This window comes from Centroberyx gerrardi, chromosome 8 (genome assembly GCF_048128805.1).
Source record: "Centroberyx gerrardi isolate f3 chromosome 8, fCenGer3.hap1.cur.20231027, whole genome shotgun sequence".
Lineage (NCBI taxonomy): Eukaryota > Metazoa > Chordata > Actinopteri > Beryciformes > Berycidae > Centroberyx > Centroberyx gerrardi.
The window spans coordinates 7,135,479-7,154,914 of NC_136004.1; the positions used below are offsets into that span (position 1 = coordinate 7,135,479).

The 19,436-nt window shown below is 44.0% G+C and overlaps 1 protein-coding gene across 4 annotated transcripts in view; it reads left to right on the forward strand.

The window, feature by feature from the left end:
* Positions 1-19,436, forward strand: part of fbrsl1 (fibrosin-like 1) — a 272,295-nt gene that overhangs the window by 63,418 nt on the left and 189,441 nt on the right. For all 4 annotated transcript variants that reach the window (XM_078285060.1, XM_078285058.1, XM_078285057.1 and 1 more), the window contains exon 2: positions 7,140-7,364. In XM_078285060.1, coding sequence (XP_078141186.1) covers positions 7,140-7,364 — 225 coding nt within the window. The remainder of the gene's footprint in view (positions 1-7,139; positions 7,365-19,436) is intronic.

Sequence of the window (19,436 nt, forward strand, 5' to 3'; positions counted from 1 at the left end):
AGTATTTCATGTACAGTTTTGATCCAGATCTGCTGGTGACGCGTAGGTGGGCCTTCAGTGGCATCGTTGACTGTTTGAAGAGGGCCCTCTAACCTCTCTGTAGCATTGCTTAATGTCGAGGGAGGTGTCCCCTGCAGAGCTCTTTGTGTCTCCTAAATAATTACTGGCCTCGGAAAGAGGAGAGCGGGCCAGGGAAAACGTGATGATGTGCATTAGACACCGCCATCTCTCTCTCTGTCTTTCTCTTTCTCTCTCTCTCTTTCTTCACACACCCTGTCTATTTTTCTTTTCGAGCGCTCGAGGCTCCATTTGTGAACCTCCTTTGCCTTCTGGTTTATGCATGCCTCATGTAGACCCCCTACCCCTCTTAGGAACCAGCTCCAGGGTTGCTGACATTCCTCTGTGCAGAATGCATAAACCTTCCTTTGGGAGCTGAATGTGCTTCTACGGTGGATCTCAAGGCCCCTGCATAACCATGTAAAGCCATGCACTTTACTGTTGCCGGCATGGAAACCTGTGTAGGATTTTATGCACTGTGCACTCATACCCACACACATGCACACACACACACACACAGTCAGCTGCGCGCACGCACACACACGCTCCGCTCCCCATGCAATCTGGAACAGCAACAAAGCTCTCCCATGCTGTTGCCACGGTAACGCGGTCGGGTCAAACCAGTCGAGCGGTCTCTCCTGTTCCCCCCTCCACACTCATACTATCTCTGTTTCTGTTTCTCTCTCTCTGTCCTCTTCCTTATCCTCTCCTCACCTCTTTTTCTTCCCTCCATCCCCTTTGTTTTTCTCTGGCTCGTTTTTTTCTATCTCAAGCCACTTATTCTCCGCTCATTGTCACTGTCACATATCTGCCCCAGATTGAACGGGGTAAAATAAGGAAGGTTCTCCAATCGGACCAGTTTGTCCAATTAAAGGTTATGGAAATGAATGAGAAATTAAGAGAGACTCGTGGGAAATAAAGGAGAGTTGGCAGCTTTGCTTTGTCACTGTGCCTCTCTAGCGTTGGGTTTAGATGTATGATCAAAGCTAATCCTGGCGACGGCGGCTGTGGTGTATGTAGTGGCTGTTCCTGGGTCAGGTCCGAGCTCCTTGCTCTTGTCCACATGGTCCACATTTCCAACTTTTCACAAGCAAAGCTTTCCAGATGGTGACATGATTTCTCTCTGTTTTTACTGGCCGTGCATATGTTTGCGTGTATTTGTGTGTGTGTGTGTAAGCCATACTGTACTTACATCTAGGCTACGTTTGTGTTTACCTGTCCGACGTCAGTGTTGATTTAATCTCATATTGAGTCTTAAATCAACTGAAACAAATCTGCCAATAGGCTGAGATGATTTCACTTTTTCCAGTGCAGTTTCTTTTTGGTTTCAGCTATCTTCTTGAACAAATGACAAGATCTCAACAAAAGGGAAAAAGGTTCTAAGATAATGCTCTCGAAGCAGAAGTTTTTGTTTAGGTCATTGGTGTTTGTGTCCAGCTAGGGATTAAAGTGTAACTATTACTTGAAGGTTAAGAGACTACACTGACTTTTACCCAATATTTGATAAGAGGATTGGCACCAAAATCATCCCTGCGTCTCTGGTAGATAGCTCTGTCCAGTGCACATGCTAACGCTTTAGCATACAATATGTTAAGTAAAATACAATGTCTCATTTTTAACACATCTGTGTCTTCTTTGGGACAACATGTTATTATTAACATATCTTCTGACTTAACACAAATGTATGTTTTTCCAAAGAAGACACGCAGATTTGTTATAAGGACACATCCTTTAGCATTATCCTAAAAGTGAGAAAATGAGAACTTGCAGCAGCAGCTCTGAGGCTGGATGGTTAATTAATTGTAATGACATGTGTCTGAACCTGCCAGACGTGTTTAGGGGATTGGTAAAATAGACATAAAATTCGACAAAAATAATGTACTTTTATGGCAGAAGACCTTTGCTTCCCGTGAGACTTAGAGCGTAACTTTTGGAAGTGAGCGAAGTTAGCCAGAATGCTAAAGTATTTTTGCGTTGTTGATTCGTAATGGACTTCACTAGGTGAGATTTGGTTTACAGAAGTTATGAATCTACAGGCCATAGAACAAAAAACAACAACTTTGGATTACTATAAGGTTTATCTTCATACTTTGGATAATGCTAATTGCCTACGACTAGTTAACATACTGTATGCTAAAGTGTTAGCATGCGCACCGGACAGAACTATCTACCAGAGACGATTTTGGTGCGAGTGTTTTTGTCAGATATTGGCCAAAGGTGAGCCAAAAACCTCTAAAAAGTTGTTGTAGTCTTTAATATCTTTGTGGGGGTTTTTGCCATGACTGAATGGAGCGGATGACGACCATTGGGGCATCTCCAGCATCCTAATAAGACTCCACATGTCCGCCAGTTGATGTTTAATTGATCCCACTGCTAAACCCAGGTTTGTTTACTTAGACATGCTCGTATTAATAATAACCAAGGAGTCGGGATGCAGCATGCAAATTCAATTACGCCGACCTGCCAATCCATCCCCCCCCCCGACTTGATGAATATTGATGGTCGGGTCATCCTGGAGGGTCAGAGCGGCCTAAAGAGGGGGGAAACACCTGGTCGCGCTCTCGGCGTCCTTTGTTGTCAGTTTGTAGCCGCTTTGTCCCCATAACGACACTTCAAAGATGGCTCTCTGGGTAATGAATTGCATGACAAGTGGCCTGCTAGTGCTGTCTGGTCCCTCATGAGAAATTAATGCGTTGCCTTCAGAGGGCGAGGAGCGCCGCTCGGAGCCGCCGTGTGATGTCAGCGTAATGACATTAAACCTCCCCTCAAAGTGGAGTCAGCCCGCGAGCCGGGTTAGCCCAGCGCCCTTTTGTCATGCAGTTAAAATACATTACAGAGGAGCAACATGGTGTCTGCAGGTCCTGGAAATTTGTATTAAATTGTCTGAAATTATATTACCTGAACAAGGGTTAGACCGATATGTTGGTTTGCCGATATATTGGGCTGATATTGAGATTTTGTTAAAAATTGGATATCAGCCAGCAAGTATCCACCTCCAATATGATGGTTCCTCTGTGACCACAGCTAGTGAATATGTTATTATTACTGTTATTTTCATTTCAGATGTCTTACCAGAGAAATCATTCCAGTGTGGTGTGGGAGGATTTTTACTCAACAGTCTATAAAAACCTGCAGTGAAACCTGCCTCGCTCTGCCTTAAGGAGCTGTTAACCCACCCAATTTCATTTGTATTGGTTTGAGCGGAGACTTTTAGTGTCCCATGATGGCCTAAATGTTGTTTCAGAGACTTCCACCCTGACAAGAATAACATTCTGGGGCAAAGACTGAATCCTTGTATTTTTTCTGAATTCTTGGGGCATGAAAATGGTCAAATTTAAAGATATGCCGTATCAGTATTAGTAGAAAAAACACGTCAGTCTAACCCTAATCTGTTTTCAAGGCCTTAATGTCTTGAATACAGTTAACTAAAGCCAATTCAGTTTTAGAGGTCTTAAAAATGGTCTTTAAAATGATCACACAGATCCATATTCTGACACGGTCCACAGTTGTTTTCATTTTCATGTTCATTGCAGTTGCATACTTGGTCTTCTACTTAAATTGATGAATCTTGCAGACACCCTAGAGAAGGCAAACCCTGCCCGTGCTTGATTTACATGTTTGCTGTAAGATGTGTACTTTGGCACAGCCTGGAAGAAATTGTTTTTCCCTGCAGAAAAATCCATCTCTGTTAGCATTGTAGAGTTTTAAAATCTTGTTTTCCTTTAAACAAAAAAAATCTGCCGACTAGGAGCGCTTCATGTATCCCCAAACAACCACAGGTGCTCCTGGCCGGTAGGAATTGTACTGGAAAGTGAGCAAAGAAATATTTTGACCACAAATATATTCTTGTAGCACAAAAAAGTCCAGGACTGGAACACCCTGATGAGGCGGCTTTTAATGTCTTCACCCTCTCCAATTTAAGGGTTTTTAACTTTCAAACCCACATTATTGCCTGGCCTTAGATTATTTTCATGCCATGAGAACATATTTGTGGTCATAATATTTCCCCTTTTTCCTTTCCATGGACATTTTTTGCAGTTCATGTAAACACCTTTTGTGGAGGAAGGTATCGGTGGCGTTGCGTTAGCGGTTATGGGGCTTATATGTGCTAGCCATCTGCTAACCTCTCTCCCTCGGAGCCAATAATTTGATTATTCAGATGGAGCGCTGAGCCCACTGCAGTCGGGCCGGGCGCCGCCGGCCGCGAACAGATGTTGAAACGTGAACTGGCGGCCCTGGGCTGTGGCCTCCACGTGGCTTCAAGCAGCGGCGTGTCGTCCGCCATTCAGACACACTGTGATCTCCACCGACGGGCTTTACCAACCGACAGCACATCACCAGCTCTGCTCGGGCCAGATGAGCTCTGGAAATAACAGGCAGCTGGAGCCCAGGAGGAGGTTAAAATTCAATCAGTAGACACACAGACAGGCAGGCAGGCAGCAGTGTTTCTCACAGGTTGAGTGGCCTGCTCGTCTTTATTTCTCTATTCAGTCTATGGACTTTAAGTTGTTTTTATCAGTAGGCATCATAATCTAAGTAGGCAATAGTTTGCTGCATGTTATTGACGTTTCGTTTCAGTATCTTATCTTTGTTCAGGCACTAAAGTCTCTGACTTTATTAGCCATCAACATCATTTGACTATAACACACCCATCTGATTATGATCAGTTTTGTGAAGCAGATACAACATACAGCCTACTACAAATGGGCTGCCTCTTCAAAACACTGTATCATGTAGGCTGTGTTTCTTACATTGCCAGTCATATGCTAGTACCACCTGAGTGAATATACTGAACCTCGACTGTTTGACTGACACCATGCGCTGTGTCACAGGCACACTGACTTATGGGCATTGGAGTACGCTAACGTGCTTTCAGTGTGTTTTTGTGAACTACATTGACAAGAAATGTCAGGCTTGAGCGCCAGTTTAGTGCATCATAGCACCTGCAATGACGCTAAAACACAAACTTACTAGGGCATCTGTTAATTTACGTGTTACAGGAAAAGCTGGACAGAGACTGACAGATAGATAGACACATAAATAGATACACAGATAACTACTCTATTACGGTGGTTTTCAACCCTGCTCCTCTGGACTAAGAGCCCTGCTGGTTTTCATTGTAGCCATCTAATCAGGGACTGATTTACACTTGGGATGCCAGGTGAATGCAATTAAATGCAATTAGCTAGCTGTGAGGATAGAAAACCAGCAGGACTCTGGGTCCTGAGGACCAGGATTGAAGACCACTGCTCTATTAAACCCTGGGACGAATGGGGTCGGCACAAGCAGCATCTTAAATACAGTATGGTAGAAATAAAGAACAAAATGATACGTGTATACTTACAGCATTAATAACAGTGTGATACCATATGATATTATTATTATTATTATTATTATTATTATTATTATTACTGCTACTACTACTACATAGTGACATTTTGTCCGGTTATGCAATACTGGGTGGGAGAAAATAAGCACTACGGCGTAAGATACCAAGCAGTTACAAATGGTGTTTGAATTCCAATAAATAAACAGCAGTTCCATACAGGCTGTAACCGGAGCGTGAAAGGAATGATTAGTTAAAGGGGGGAAATTGCTTGGTCATAGTGTAAGTGTAGACTGACTGTATTTTCTCCAGTGTGTGTTAAAGCAGCACTTCATATCATAAGCTCATTATATCTGAGCCATAAAGTGATTATGGGCTCCAGTAAGGCATTGTTCTGCTGTTGACAGGATTAAAGATGACTTTAGAGAGAGAGTCAGCGCTGCCTCTCTCTGCTCGAGTGTTTGCTTGCTCTGTATAAGCCGGCGGTGGAGGGGCTGCACGCTTGACTGTTTGCCAGCAGCGGCAAACCCTCCCTGTTTTCTTTCATACATTCATCTCCTGCCAATCTATCTTTCTATCGAGCTGTCTATCTGTCTATCTGATATCTAACTTCTCACTTTTTTTTTTTTATCTTGCTCTTAGGCAGCCCAAGGTATCTTTGTTTCACTTGGTGTATTATTGTTTTTAAAAATCCTTGAGACAATAGAGGCCATAAGCGGAAGTTGTCATTTTGTATAGATTTGCATCTCCGCCATTTGCTGTGTAGTCCAAAATCCCTATGGAAAATATGAGTTGCCTTTTCAAAATTGCCGAAAATAAGGGCTGTGTTGAATGGATACCCATGAGATATAGGCCAACTATATTCTGTCCCAGGGGTTAAATACATCCACTAGCATCAACTTAGTGAATTATGATATTTTAGTTACTTTTAATATTTATTTTTGCTAACTAATCAGGGAAAGCGGACTACAACAGCGTTGCTTTAACCATGAGGCCGTGAGCAAATTACTTTAACATACTTTGTCTTGTCCTGACTGTGTTGTACATTCAAATTAAGATTTTCATGTGGTGTTGAATTGAATAGTTGTTATTGTTCATATATAGTTAGTTGCCTTGTTCTTGTTAGTTGTCAATTGTCTTCCAGTGGTTGTGTTTTCCAGTTGTTGCTAGCTACAGGTTAACAACTGATTGTTGCTAGCAAAATTACCATTTTGCTAGCAACAATCCATATAAAAAGTAGCCAAAGTATAAAGAAATTCACAAAGGTGATGTTAGTTGATGTATTTTATTTCACGGAACAAAATGTAATAGCTAGTAAGCCTCTGTGTAGCACAAACTTTATTTTTGGCGTTACTTGCAAATCACATACTTTCCACAGGGATTTTGGACTACAGACCAAATGACAGTAATGCTAAATTTACAGCCTACAAACTTACGTCAGACTTTGTCTCTCTATAACTATTCTCCCTAACAGTTTATATAGAGACGGGTAGACACAGAGTGTAGAGGGAAACAGGCAAAGCAGGCTCTGATTTGATTCTTGGCTATGTATCTATATTGCTTTCTCTCTCACACACACACTCTTTCTCTCATCTTTTAGCATCTTCTAAATTTCTAAAAAGCTGGTGTACTTTTTTAAATAAATCAAAAGTCAAACACGGATTTTAAATGAATCGAACGCTGAACACCGTCATCTTTTTAAATAAATCAGGCATTTCACACGGTCTCTCCCCCGCCCCCTTCTCTCTTTCCACAGAAGAAGACGGGAGTGGTGAAGACGCAGGAGAAGAAGGAGCGCTGGAAGGAGAAAAAGGCGGCGAAGCGGCAGAGGAAGGACGAGGAGGAGGTGGAGGAGGAGGAGGAGAACGTCCAGCCCGTCATGGATCCCCTGGAGAACGGCTTCCTCCACCACGCCCAGCGGGAGCAGGAGAGGATGACCGATAGGCTGCTGAAGAAGACCTACTCCAAGAAGAACAAAACGGTCGGTGTCGGCTTTCTGTTTTTCATTTAAAGTCACTGTCAGAGCATCTCGGTGAACAAAGTTCTCTGAGGCCGTGTTTGCACTTTTTTTTGCAGAGAGAACACTGCTTAAACCTCATTTTGTGCTGATAGGTTCAGCCAATATGGGGTTTTAAATACATACATGCTGAAAAAAGAGCTGAATACTAGTTGATGTCAGGTGTGACTTATTTATTCTTGTGACAGCAGTGACTTTTTACCACTGTGCCATGGTCATCAAGAGGTAAATTCCCTTCACTGAGACACTTTATTCCTCTGAACCTGCACGTTGTCAAACTGCATCGCAGTGTACAGCGCTGGAGAAAATCATTTTCTTCAAATCCGGTGTGTTCTTTATTGAGCAGCGCCTACTTAAAGGAGAATACTGGTGTCATTTAGAGTTATTTACCGTTAAATTATTATTGTTAATAACAAAGACAATGATGTGACAATAAAGTTTGCGAGGCGACATGTTTTTGAGGGATTATTTCCTGGCAGAGAGTTCCATTTCTCCCTGTGGGTGTCAGATGATTGACAGTAAGCAGAGCGTAATGTAATGCAGCCCTGATATGAAAACACTCAACTCAGGCACAATGGAATAAGGATAAAACAGAAACTTTGACAAAACCAAATTACGGCTTCACATTTACTGTGATGCATTATCTAACTCTGTTCTCTATGTTTTTCATACTGTGCAAGAATAAATGGCAGCAAGTGCCTTCTTCGGAAGGGAGGACAACGAGTCCTGATCCTGAACACCAGTATTATCCTTTAATAAACATAAGTAAATGTATTATTGTGAAAGCGTAACCTGAACTATGAATCTTCACACTTTAACGGCATATTTTCACACAGCTCCCGCAATCCTCAGAAAGAACTCAATGCCATCACCGCAAATGTGCTGTGGGACTGAATCTGAATCTTCCTTAAGTTATGCCAGCAGTGCCTTTTGTAGTGCTATTGGTGATGTTACTCATATTTTGGCATCAGCACTGTCTTTTCCTTTCACTTGCTGTTGTCAGAAGTGACTTTTCTTGGTGTCAGCTTTCTTCATTTGTTGCCAGTAGTGGCAGTTTTGCAGTAGCTAAGGACTTGATGATTTTGGTGCAAGTACTGACATTTTTACACTGGTGTCAGCATTGACTTTTAACACGTTGCTGTCTGAAGTGATTTCATAGTAGTAACATTCTGACTTGCAGTGTTTTTTCTTGTTGTGAACCTTGACAGGTGTTCGCTACACCTGTTAATGGTGATACCAGTGACTTTTCCTACATTGGTATTAACCTGTGACTCATACCGTCTTGGTGTCAGTGGTGATTTTTATTACATTAGTGTCAGCAGTGGCTTTTCATTGCTGTCATTTCGTTGCTGTCAGTGACTTTTCTTACCTAGGTGTTGAATGTGAAAGTTCCTTTGCCATCGCAGTCGCTCTCTTGTTGTTTTGGATAGCGATGCTTTGTGCTGTTTGCTTGCTGAAATGAAAGCAGCATAGAAGGAGTATTGTAATAACTGGAGGGAATCACCCAAATGGGATTTGGACCTACATGAAGGGGAGGCAAGTGTGACGGGTAAACACTGATGAGGACTGGTGCTACCAGAAATGTTTGTATTTCATAAATCAAAAGGCGGGTAAGCCGCCTTCAGGTGGGTTTACCCTGGACTATATCGCTGCTAATTGTCCCAGCGCCATTCTTGTTTCCCTTCACCATAGCTACATGAGTGGTTTGCTCTTTGTTTTGCGTGTACCTCCCTCAGAGTGCTGCCAATATCCTCGGCCCGAAGCACACTGCTGAGCGGAGCCTATTGAGTCACAGTCTGGCACAGTGAGATAGCCCATCTATGTATTAACAGTTTGTTTAAATGGGCGGATGTTTTTATGCTGCTGTCCCGCGGCCAAGATCCACCATAGTGCTGTTGAGGATAAGAGGGGGAAATGTAGTCAGGAAGCCGAACTAAATAATGAGGCTGTGTAGCCCTGGGGCCTCCACCACTGACCAAAATATCTCTCTTAGATAAGATTTCCTAAGGAAGTCGGCACGGCTGAAAATGAGTCTGGCTGTGATATTTGGTTTTGTAAGAGGCATTTAGAATGTAGGTGTTTAGCTGTAGAGCAACTTAGTGCAAGTGCAACAGTAGAAAAAGCTTCAGTTACTAGATTACAAGCAACTAATAGTAAGGAGTACAAAGGTCAGAGCCACAGCACCCAGATAATACCAAACAAATCGCTGCTGTCCTCTGAAAACCTCCTAACTTCAGTTTGGGTGATTTTCAAGTTTTCAAGCTAAAAACAAGGCTGTTTTTCTCAGATCCTTCAAAGTTGAATACAAGTTTTTACCCAACAGCAGCAAGTATTCCTGTGTCCGTGGCATGCATGATGGAGAAGTGCTAGGTAAAGAAATGAAAGCCAAGGCAGAAAAGTTAGTTCTTTTTTCAATTAGAATTTTGTTTGTTGTTTTCATGCTTCCAAAATGATCTTAATGCAACTTGAAAAAAATTAAGTCCACAATCTGCTCACGCGTGAATAAGTAGCTACATATCTATTTCTTTGGTATGTTTTTGTGCTTCCCTGGTGCATCTCGAAACAAGCAGTGCCCCGGGTGTGCATCAACAAATGCACCTACCTCGAAATTATAGTGTATCGCCGTTTGCCGGGTAAACCGCATATCTGCAAAAAAGCGTTTGAGGAATGCAAAACAGAATGCTTATTTTCCTCGCTGATGTGCAGCTATTTCTGAAATTATACAGTGGGAGTTTCACCAGGTTTCGAGGGCCCAAGGGTCACGGAATGAACTCAACACATCAAAATGACCATGTAAAGTCAACAAAATTGCAGTTATGCGGTCTTTATGCGACAGCTGCAAACGTCGGCCCTCTGGCAAAGATTTTTCTGTGTCATTCAAGCGTTGGTGTTGAATGTCTCTCCGGTGCCTTGTAAGAGCTTTTGAGGCAGATCCTGGCTGTGGCTTCCAGCGCCGGCTAATGATACTGCGAGGCGAGGCGTTGTGAAACTCCCCTCAGAAAACACCTCGGCCCTGTGATCCATCGATAGCTGGAGACGCCGCATCCTGTCCCAGCTGGACCGATCTGTAAAGCACTGTTGGCTGCCTCTCCCCCCGGTGTTTCCCTATCCCTCTTTCTTACCTTCTTACCTTGCCAAGCTCTTCCCTTTTCTTTTTTTCCCCTCCTCGCGTCGGGTTGTTCTCTTTCATCTCTCTGTCTCTCTAACTCTGTGTTTGACTGTCTGTCTCTGTTCGAGAACTAGCGAGTAAAATATGTCTTCTAATCTTATCTGGGGTACTAAAGATCCCTCTGTAGCCCGCCGAGGAGTAAAAGGCCCTTGGGTTCAGCCAGGTTTTCATAAAGCATACTTGAAAGGCCGGGCTTTAGTTCTCTATAGTGTTGTGTATTTAAAGCTGCGCTAGGCAACGGCGCACATCGGTGGGCCCAGAGGGCAGCGAGAGGCAACTGTTTGAATTTTGTAGACTTCAAAAACAAGAAACAATGTAGCATGGCATCAGTAAAGTGAATTTCAGTAAGTAAACAGTAAACTAAAGTTTCAATTCGTCACTTTCTGTGGGTGGAGAAGTGTGTATACCAACAGTAGAATTTCATTTGATCAAATAAGGTGAATCTATAACGTCTCAATTAGTGGGGATGGAACTATTCTCTGTTAAAGCCCCACTTAGTGATTTAGGCTGATAAGATGGGTTTGTTTATACAGACAAATCTCGCCTGGTGCAGCTTAAATACTGTATATTTCTTCAAGATAGAATCTAGTTTCACACTGTCGCACAGTCCCTCCAACCATTTACATTCCATTTTCATTTCAAGGCTGACACTGTTATCCGGAGCGACTCACAATGAGTGCAGCGGCAGAATAAGCTTCATTCCGCCATCATCGACATCACCGACAAGTATGAAGGGGTTCAAAGGTCGTGACCTTGGTGCCGTCGCGGTATTCCCACGAGCGATCATGTAAGAGCGAAGTGCTAGGAGAAGAATTAGAATAAGAGATAGAAGGGATCTCTCTCTTTCTTTACCTCTCTATCACCCTGTGTTTTCCTCCCAACCCCCCCCCCCCCCCCTCCCCAGTCGTCTTATCATGCGCTCTTTAAGTGTCTCTCATGGTCGAAAATCCCATGCATACAAAGCGCGCCCGCGTCCAGATGGACCGGGGTTCGATGAGGGGCCCTTTGTGTTTTTTTTTATCTGCCGCAGAAAAACGTCCTTGGCAGTGGCGCAAACAGACTCTATCACAGTCCATGTGGTTGTTTAGTATTCACACTTTTCCTCGCTGGCAAGTTAGCTCCCAATACCATAACACACACACACACACACACACACGCTCTCTTACATACATGAGTGCATGTCTTTTCATGCAACAAGCACAGAGGCCAGCAGATGGATGTGCGCACACAAACACGTGCGCGCCTCGACTTTACTTTTGTAGTGGCTGCGGTGGGAGAAGGGGGCACACAAAGCAGCCATCTGGACATTAAAGCAGGTGTTCGCGTACGCCTGTGTAGACTTCCTCCACGCTTTGATATCAAATAGAATCGAGAGGCTGATTAAAAGCCTGAGAAAAGCTCTGTAATTTTACTCCGCGTCGGGGGGGAGCTTGAATAGCGAGCTGGGTTTTTGATGTTTCAGGGGCTCAGATGCAGTGCGCCCGACAGCTTTTTTTGACCTTCTGACAAAGGTCATATTGTTTCAGTACAATACACTATACTGACAGGGTCATTCGTTCAATGTGACCCCCAAATACTTTACCAGACCCTCCACTCAAGTGACCAACAGAAGTGCACTTAGCTGGAGCTTTTCTTACTTTGTCCTTCATCTTGCCCTGCTCCTCTCTCTCCTACTCACTCTCTCTCTCGTTCTCTCGGTATTTCTATCTATTCCTCCTCTCTGTCTCTCCAGTCAGAAGAGGTGTCCCTAGTGTATGTCACACACTGTGATCTGCAGGCGCGGTGATGTGTCGGGCTCCTCAAGGCACCCTGGGGTGCCAGAGTCTCGCCGGAGGACAGGAGCTGTGGTGTCGGAGCAGAGTTCCTCACAGAGGGGGGAGGTGGGGACTGGGACTGACTTGATCCAATTACAAGACCTCAGGAGTGGTCGAGTGTGTGTGTGTGTGTGTGTGCGTGCGTGTGTGTGTGCACCAAGGTCTCCTTCTATTCTTCTCCTCTCAGTCACACTCCATTCAGGAGCCATTTCTCCAGCGGTCACACATGTTGGCTGGACCTTCTCCTCTCTCTCCACTCTCCAGAGAATATGTCCTGAATCAACTGATACAGGTTGTATCGATATTTTTTGGATTGGAACTGCCAATAGCCAATAGTTTGTGCTGATATTCAGTATCTGCAAAGTTCACTATTTTCACACCAAATATGTCCCAAAAAATTACAAGCATTTACTGTGGGTGGGAAAGCCTCTGAAACAGCGTTTAGACACTAAAACTCTCCATTGAAATCAATACTAATGAAATTCATTTAGGTGGGTTGAAAGCTCCTTAAAGGGATATTTCACCCAAAAATGAATATTCAGTCTTTATCCACTCACGTTCATGTCAGTCGAAACTCCATTGAAGTTTGTAGGACCACCAAAAACAAAGCGAGGTAGTCCAGGTAATTCCATCTCAGCCTCATTGAAGTTAATATCTTTGCTCATGCGCACCTGTTGGCATATTCTAGGACAAAGCATTTTCAGTGAGGAAAGTATAGATTATGATGTAAACGTGGGAGTTTTGAGCCGAAAGTGCAATCTTTTTTGACGTTGTAAAAATTAAATAAGTAATCAAACTACATCAAATTCATCATATCTGATATCTGATTTTTAATAAAAGGCCAATATCTGTAAATAATTAATCTGCCCCAGGATGCCGTTCTCCAGTAGGAGATATCAGAAAACCAGCTGGAGAATGCAGGACGTGCAGTGAGCGCCAACACGGCTTTGACCTTCACTATGCTTCAAATGGGGGTCATGAATAACACATAATGCTGACTCGGTCAAGCAGCACGACAGATACACACACACACACACACACATCCCCATCTCCCTCCATTAGTGCTGCTCTCCACTCTATGCTGTATACCCCCCCCTCCCCCCTCTCCCGCTAACAATGTCATATAACAGAACATCTCCGGACACTTCACTCTATTATTCCAACCCCCCCCCCACCATCCCCTGCAGGCTAACCCCTCACTATCAGCCCAGCCTGCGGACACGAGGCCCGGCGTCCCGCTCGCCCCTGTCAGAGCTGCTTCAGGATTACTTCCCCCGGCTGCATATATATCTAGGTGTGTGTTTATAAGCACTAAGCCGGCCGGAGACAGATCAGATTAGCTGGGGCATTAACAGTGCGCCGGTGCACAGTTCACGGGCGCTCCGAGAGGCGCGAGAGCACCGAGGCCCATCGGCGGCGGGCCGGCCGGCCGGTAACAGGCGGGCGATCGGGTTGACTGATAGCGGCGTACCCAGGTGTTATCTGGGGAGCAGCGACCCTGAGCGGTAGCGCCTCGGCTCAGGAGAGGCCCGGCAGACAGTATCTCCAGACTCCAACCCCTTTAGACTGGACGGCGGGGGGGGGATTGTTTTCAGCCGAGTCGCCCTGGCTGAGTCTGTGAGGTGTAGTCATTTTACCTGAATCCATGTCTACAAGATGCATCAAGACCACTTCAGATGCATGAAAACATAGCAAACAAAAGGATATGTAGCATAATGTTCGACCAATATGGGATTTTGGAGGCCAGAACCAATACTGACATTTTTGTAGTGAAGCTGCAGATAGCCAATATTTTGTGCTGATATACAGTACAATATCTAATTTGCCAACAATTCCATTTTCTTCTTGTCCTCTGAAACAGCATTTAGAGCATCATGGGACACTAAAACTCTTTGAAACCTAGACTAATGAATTGTGGTGGGTGAGCAGCTCCTTAAGGCAGAGTGAGGCAAGTTTCACTGCAGGTTTTACAGACTGACACCCTGTAGCGTGAAAAAAGGAGGAACCTCTAGTCATATCAGTGTCGTTCATACTCAATGTAAAGTATATTTTTAACCTTTTTTTATCTATTTTTTCCTCCACCTTGCACTTGTGTCAGTCTAAGGTCACAGAAATATTTGCTCTATTTACTGTCCTGAGGCTTTCACCCTTTGCTGTCCTCACTGTTGTCTACTTGTAATGTTGTTGATCAAGGAATTGAAACATATTCTTCTGTTGCACTCATTGTGAAACTGCCCATATGAGAGCATCAGCTTAAGGCCTAAAATGTGAAATCCTCGATGTGATTATGGGTTGAAAACGTTGTAAGTGGTAACGTGATAGAAAAGAGCTCGACTCTTGTCACTCAGGTTAACACTGTGTGATTTAACAGAGATGAGAGATGAGTGGAGGAACGCGACTTCTAATAGACCTTGACAGATCAATTAGCTGGCTGCTTGTAACACGAACATGTATGCATGATCACACGGCGGATAATTGTCTTTACCGCATCAAAGACAACTTGGCAGATGAACACACACCTCCCTGTGTAAGGGAGGGCTAAATGACAATATGAAGAGTTTCACTCCAAAACTGAGATATCCAATTATTTAAACATATGTGATACCCACTCTGACAAAATGACGGCTGCCTAGAAATTAAAATTCCCTGTAGCTATCTCAGTTCCCTTGCCTACAAATTACTGACATTTGAAAGAATGTAATCTTCTGCATTTTGAGCAGTGAACTTTTTTTTTAGGTTTGTTTTCAAAATAGATACAGTATATTGCTTGGAAAAATCCCTTTACAGATGTACATATTATTTTAAATATTATAAAATTATATGAGCTCTGCCCATCTGTTATTATTTTGCTAATGTGGTTTGATGACAGCATTCATTTTATTAGAGTATCACACCACTTTTCAAATGGCAGACATTTCAGCTGTGAATGTTACTCTTCAAATGCAAAACTACAAAACTAGGAATGCTTAATGGGGCATTAAGAGATCCATGACTTTTATCATTCCTTGGTTGCTGAACACCCATCAGCAACCAAGGAATTGCTACAGCGTCAACAGGTCTCTGTCACAGCTTACAGTGGCCTATAATTGATGTAAATAATAAAGTCACATTATTGCAATAGAGAGGAGTAAGCTAGCTAATTAGAGCAGAAAATGGATTTGAGGATTCGACTGAGGTCGATACCATGCCGGCATTTGTTTTATTGAAGCTGCCAATATCTGATATTTTGTGCTGATTGTCAATATCTTCAAAGTTGACCATTTCCATGCCAAAAAAATCCAAAAAAGTCAAATTTTATTCTTATCAGGGTGGCAAAACCTCTTCATTTAAACCATGGGACACTAAAACACTCCACTGAAACCCAGGGTAACAATGATAATAGGATCAAAATGTTGTCATAGAATCAATTCAGGTTAAGAACCTCCCATAGATAATCAGTGTGGTAATAATAAATTATGCACTAAATATCTAATAAAACAAACTGCATCGTATCCATTACATTGGATGTGGATGAAACTGACTGGACCAGATCAGATTTTTCAATAAAAGGCCAATACACCTCTTTCACCCACTTCCTTGGGACGATTCTCCTGCATGAATAAGTGTCTGAGAGCTCGTCCCCCTTCTCGGTGTGTGTTTTTAAGTTTCCTAAATGCCGTCTATTTTTTGCTCAGCAGACGGCCTGACCACAGTGGATTTAGTGTGAGGAGCCAAACTCGTCCCCATGGGTTTCCACTGGGGCTGGCGGTGTTGACTTTACCCAGGATGCCAGGGGAGGGCTGGGAAAGGATGAGGGAACAGTCCCACCGGTGTTGAAATGGAGGTGTGGGGGGTGGGTGGAAGGATTTCATGACCACCGGTCCAGTCCCCGGGGGGACGGGCTTTGAGTTTAACTAGGATCCAAATCCGAACCGGTTCCAAATGGTCGGATTTGGGAGAGTCAATAAGCTCCGAGGTGGCGGCTATTCCTGTAAATATGACTTGCATGTCAAAATGGAAACATATTTCATAAATAGATAGATACTACAGATAGATGATGTGATCTTTGCTAATATTGTAGTCATTCACAAATACTTCCACCCACATGGGAGTGATCCCTACCAACCAGAAAACAAGCAGAACACCGGTGGAATTAGTTTATCAGTTACTTACTGAACTGCGGTCTCCTGGAATGCTTTAGCCCTCTCAGGATTTCCCCGTCTCCTCCTCTTCTCTCTTCTCTCCTCGCCAAGATCCATTATCTCCTCGCTCCCCAAGGCTACAGCTGCAGCCTCCCAACCCCTTAGACGAGAAGAGGAAGGTAGAAAGAGAGAGAGAGAGGGTGGGAAATATAGAGAGAGAGGAGAAAGAGAAAGACAAAGAACGCCCAAAACCCAGACAACCTCTGTGCCCGCTGTGCTTAGCCAGGTGAATATTGCATGGGACGGTGCACCGTGATTAATGTCACACCATGTAAGGTGCCTGGCTGGGTCGCCGTAGGTCCACACACACACACACTCGTGCACACACACACACTCACGCACACACATCCCATCACTTTTAACAAGCCACAGTCATTGAGATACAGCAGGGCTACTTCAGAGCAAGCACTCCGGGGACAATTAGGCTTAGGAATATTAAATTAGCAGGGATCTAAAGTCATGCTCTGTAGGAGCCGGGGCTGTTGCATGCTGGGGGACTGAACCGGGCCACAGAGACAAGGACAGGGGGTGGGAAAAACTCTTCCTGGGTATGTGCTGGGTGATATCACTTTAGCATTATTTTAGAGCGATTTTGAATTTTGCAGCTACATTAAGGCGCAGTATGTTTTTTTTTAATGCAGTCATTAGGTTTTAGACTCAGGAGGGGGGTGTTAGCCAGAGTAAATTTGTCAGGGCATTACCTCTGCGCGCTTTGCCGGCTGCCTAGTTGTGATTACTTTCTTTTTGTATGTAATTTATTAAAGTGGGACCTCCCAGGCTACATCATATTCCAGCTTTGCATCTGCGGGAGAATCTGTAGCTATAGCAACAGATATATTGCCCCTGGTAGATGTTTAACTAGAGCAGACGGCAGGGAGAGACATTTTATTACACCTCGTGCTTTATGATTTACAATATCACTGCGGTTTATATTACAGTAATGTTTAGGGAGCAGTTCAGAAATCTATGCTCCAGGTAATCTCGGGTGTCTGGGGTCATATTCCTCCTGCAGAAGCTTTCTGCACAGTAGCGCTCCGAGTATGAGCTGGCAAGTCGAGTCAAGTCAGGTCGGATTTATTATAAAGCGCTTTTACCGCACAGATTCATCACAGAGGGCTTTGCGGGGCACCGGAGTGCGTAAATACAGATGGAAACAAGGAAGAAGATCACGCGTTTTAAGAGGCCAGAGGTTGTGTGTGTGCGTTGTAAACACACTCATCAAGCTCAATTTAAACAAAAGCCCTCTTTAAATCGTCTTCTTACTGTAAGTGTTACAGGAAGCGCGCTGTGTCGCCTTTAACCTCAAAACCCTTTACCAGACACTGAACACCACAGTTCAGGGAAACAGAGAACAAAGTGTTAGAAATGAGGTCGCTCGGCCCGGGTTCTCACATTCTGCTGCCTTTCATCTCGGGTTAGACCGATATATCTCAGTTTTACTAAATATCGGATATCAGCTAGTCAGTACTGACAGTGACAAGAAAACAGCTTGTTTTTATTTATTCTGAGCGCTCATTGCTGTGGTGTTTCTGCACTGCACTTCCCAGAGATCACCTGTCAATCAAACAGTGTGTCCAGCACTGTGACGTCTTTTTCCTTGGATTTTCTGTTGATGCAGTTTGAGTTTCTCTTTTCTTTGTCTGTTCTGTATCACTGCTCATGCTAACTACCCAGTTCTTCTTCTGTTTATTCCAAACAAACCAGAAACGTAAAATGCATCACTACCTGTTCATCAGAGGATTTTTCCCAGGAAAGAGCTACCAGACACCGGGTGTTTAGAGCAGCAAATGTAAAAACTTTCATGAACTGACTATAGCTTGAATCACTATTGTGTCATATCAATCAGTGATAGAGCGTAGCAGTGTTACTTTGAAGGCAGTATCAGTAATGTGTCCCAGAGTTTCAGAGGTGTGGTGGGTTTCCCTGCCTGAAGCAGCTGCCAACCCCTAAAAGAATTTCATGTGTATGAGTTTCAGTATAGAGTTTTAGTGTCTCATGGTCTGTTTCAGAGGCTTTTACACCCTGCCAAGAATAAAATTCTGGGGGAACACAATTCCTTTCTGGCATGAAAACGGTCACATTCGAGGATTTGGAATATCAGCACAAAATACTGTCTATTGGCAGCTTCGACGCCAAAAAAAAAAAAAAAAAAAAAAATCAGCATCGGCCTTCAAAATCACATATTGGTCGAGGTGAGGGTAACTCGGCGCCAGGTGTCACGTTTCCTGGGCACTGCCGTGTCCGGAGGCTGGCAGCCGCCTTGTGCGCGGTGCCGTGTTACATGGGAAGCTGTAAGGACGCGGGGATCTGGTGTTTGTAAGGGAGAATGGAAGTGGGTGGCAGTCCTGAGCCTTCCCTGAAAAGAGAGCCCTCCTCTAGTTGTGAGAGGCCCTTTGTCGGAGGCCCGTCTGTTTTGACAGGCCCGAGAAGAGGTAAGACAATAGAGGGGCCAGGTTTTTTATCCCGGTGCGCACCTACAGCGGGCCGCCCCGCTCCGCCGCCGCATTGTTCCGTATCATCGTTTGCAAATGCCTCATTCTCTCCTTTCTGCAGTTGTATCAATTTGTTTTAGTTAATTAGCGCCTCAATTAGCACCTATTTAATTGGATTCCATTTAATCATTGCTTGGCTTGAAGAATGTGTTTTCGCGTGTGTGTTCTAATTTGTAGTTCATCTCGTGTGTGTGTGTTTGTGGTGTATCTGTGTGTGTGTGTGTGTGTAGGTGAGCATCTGATGTGTAGTTCATCCTGTGTGTGTGTGTGTGTGTGTGGGCACGTGTGTGTTTGCCCGCGCGGGCATGCATGGTATGTCTGCGTATGTGTGCATTGGCATCTGTATGTGTGTGTCTATATGGGTTGTATCGGTGTATGTG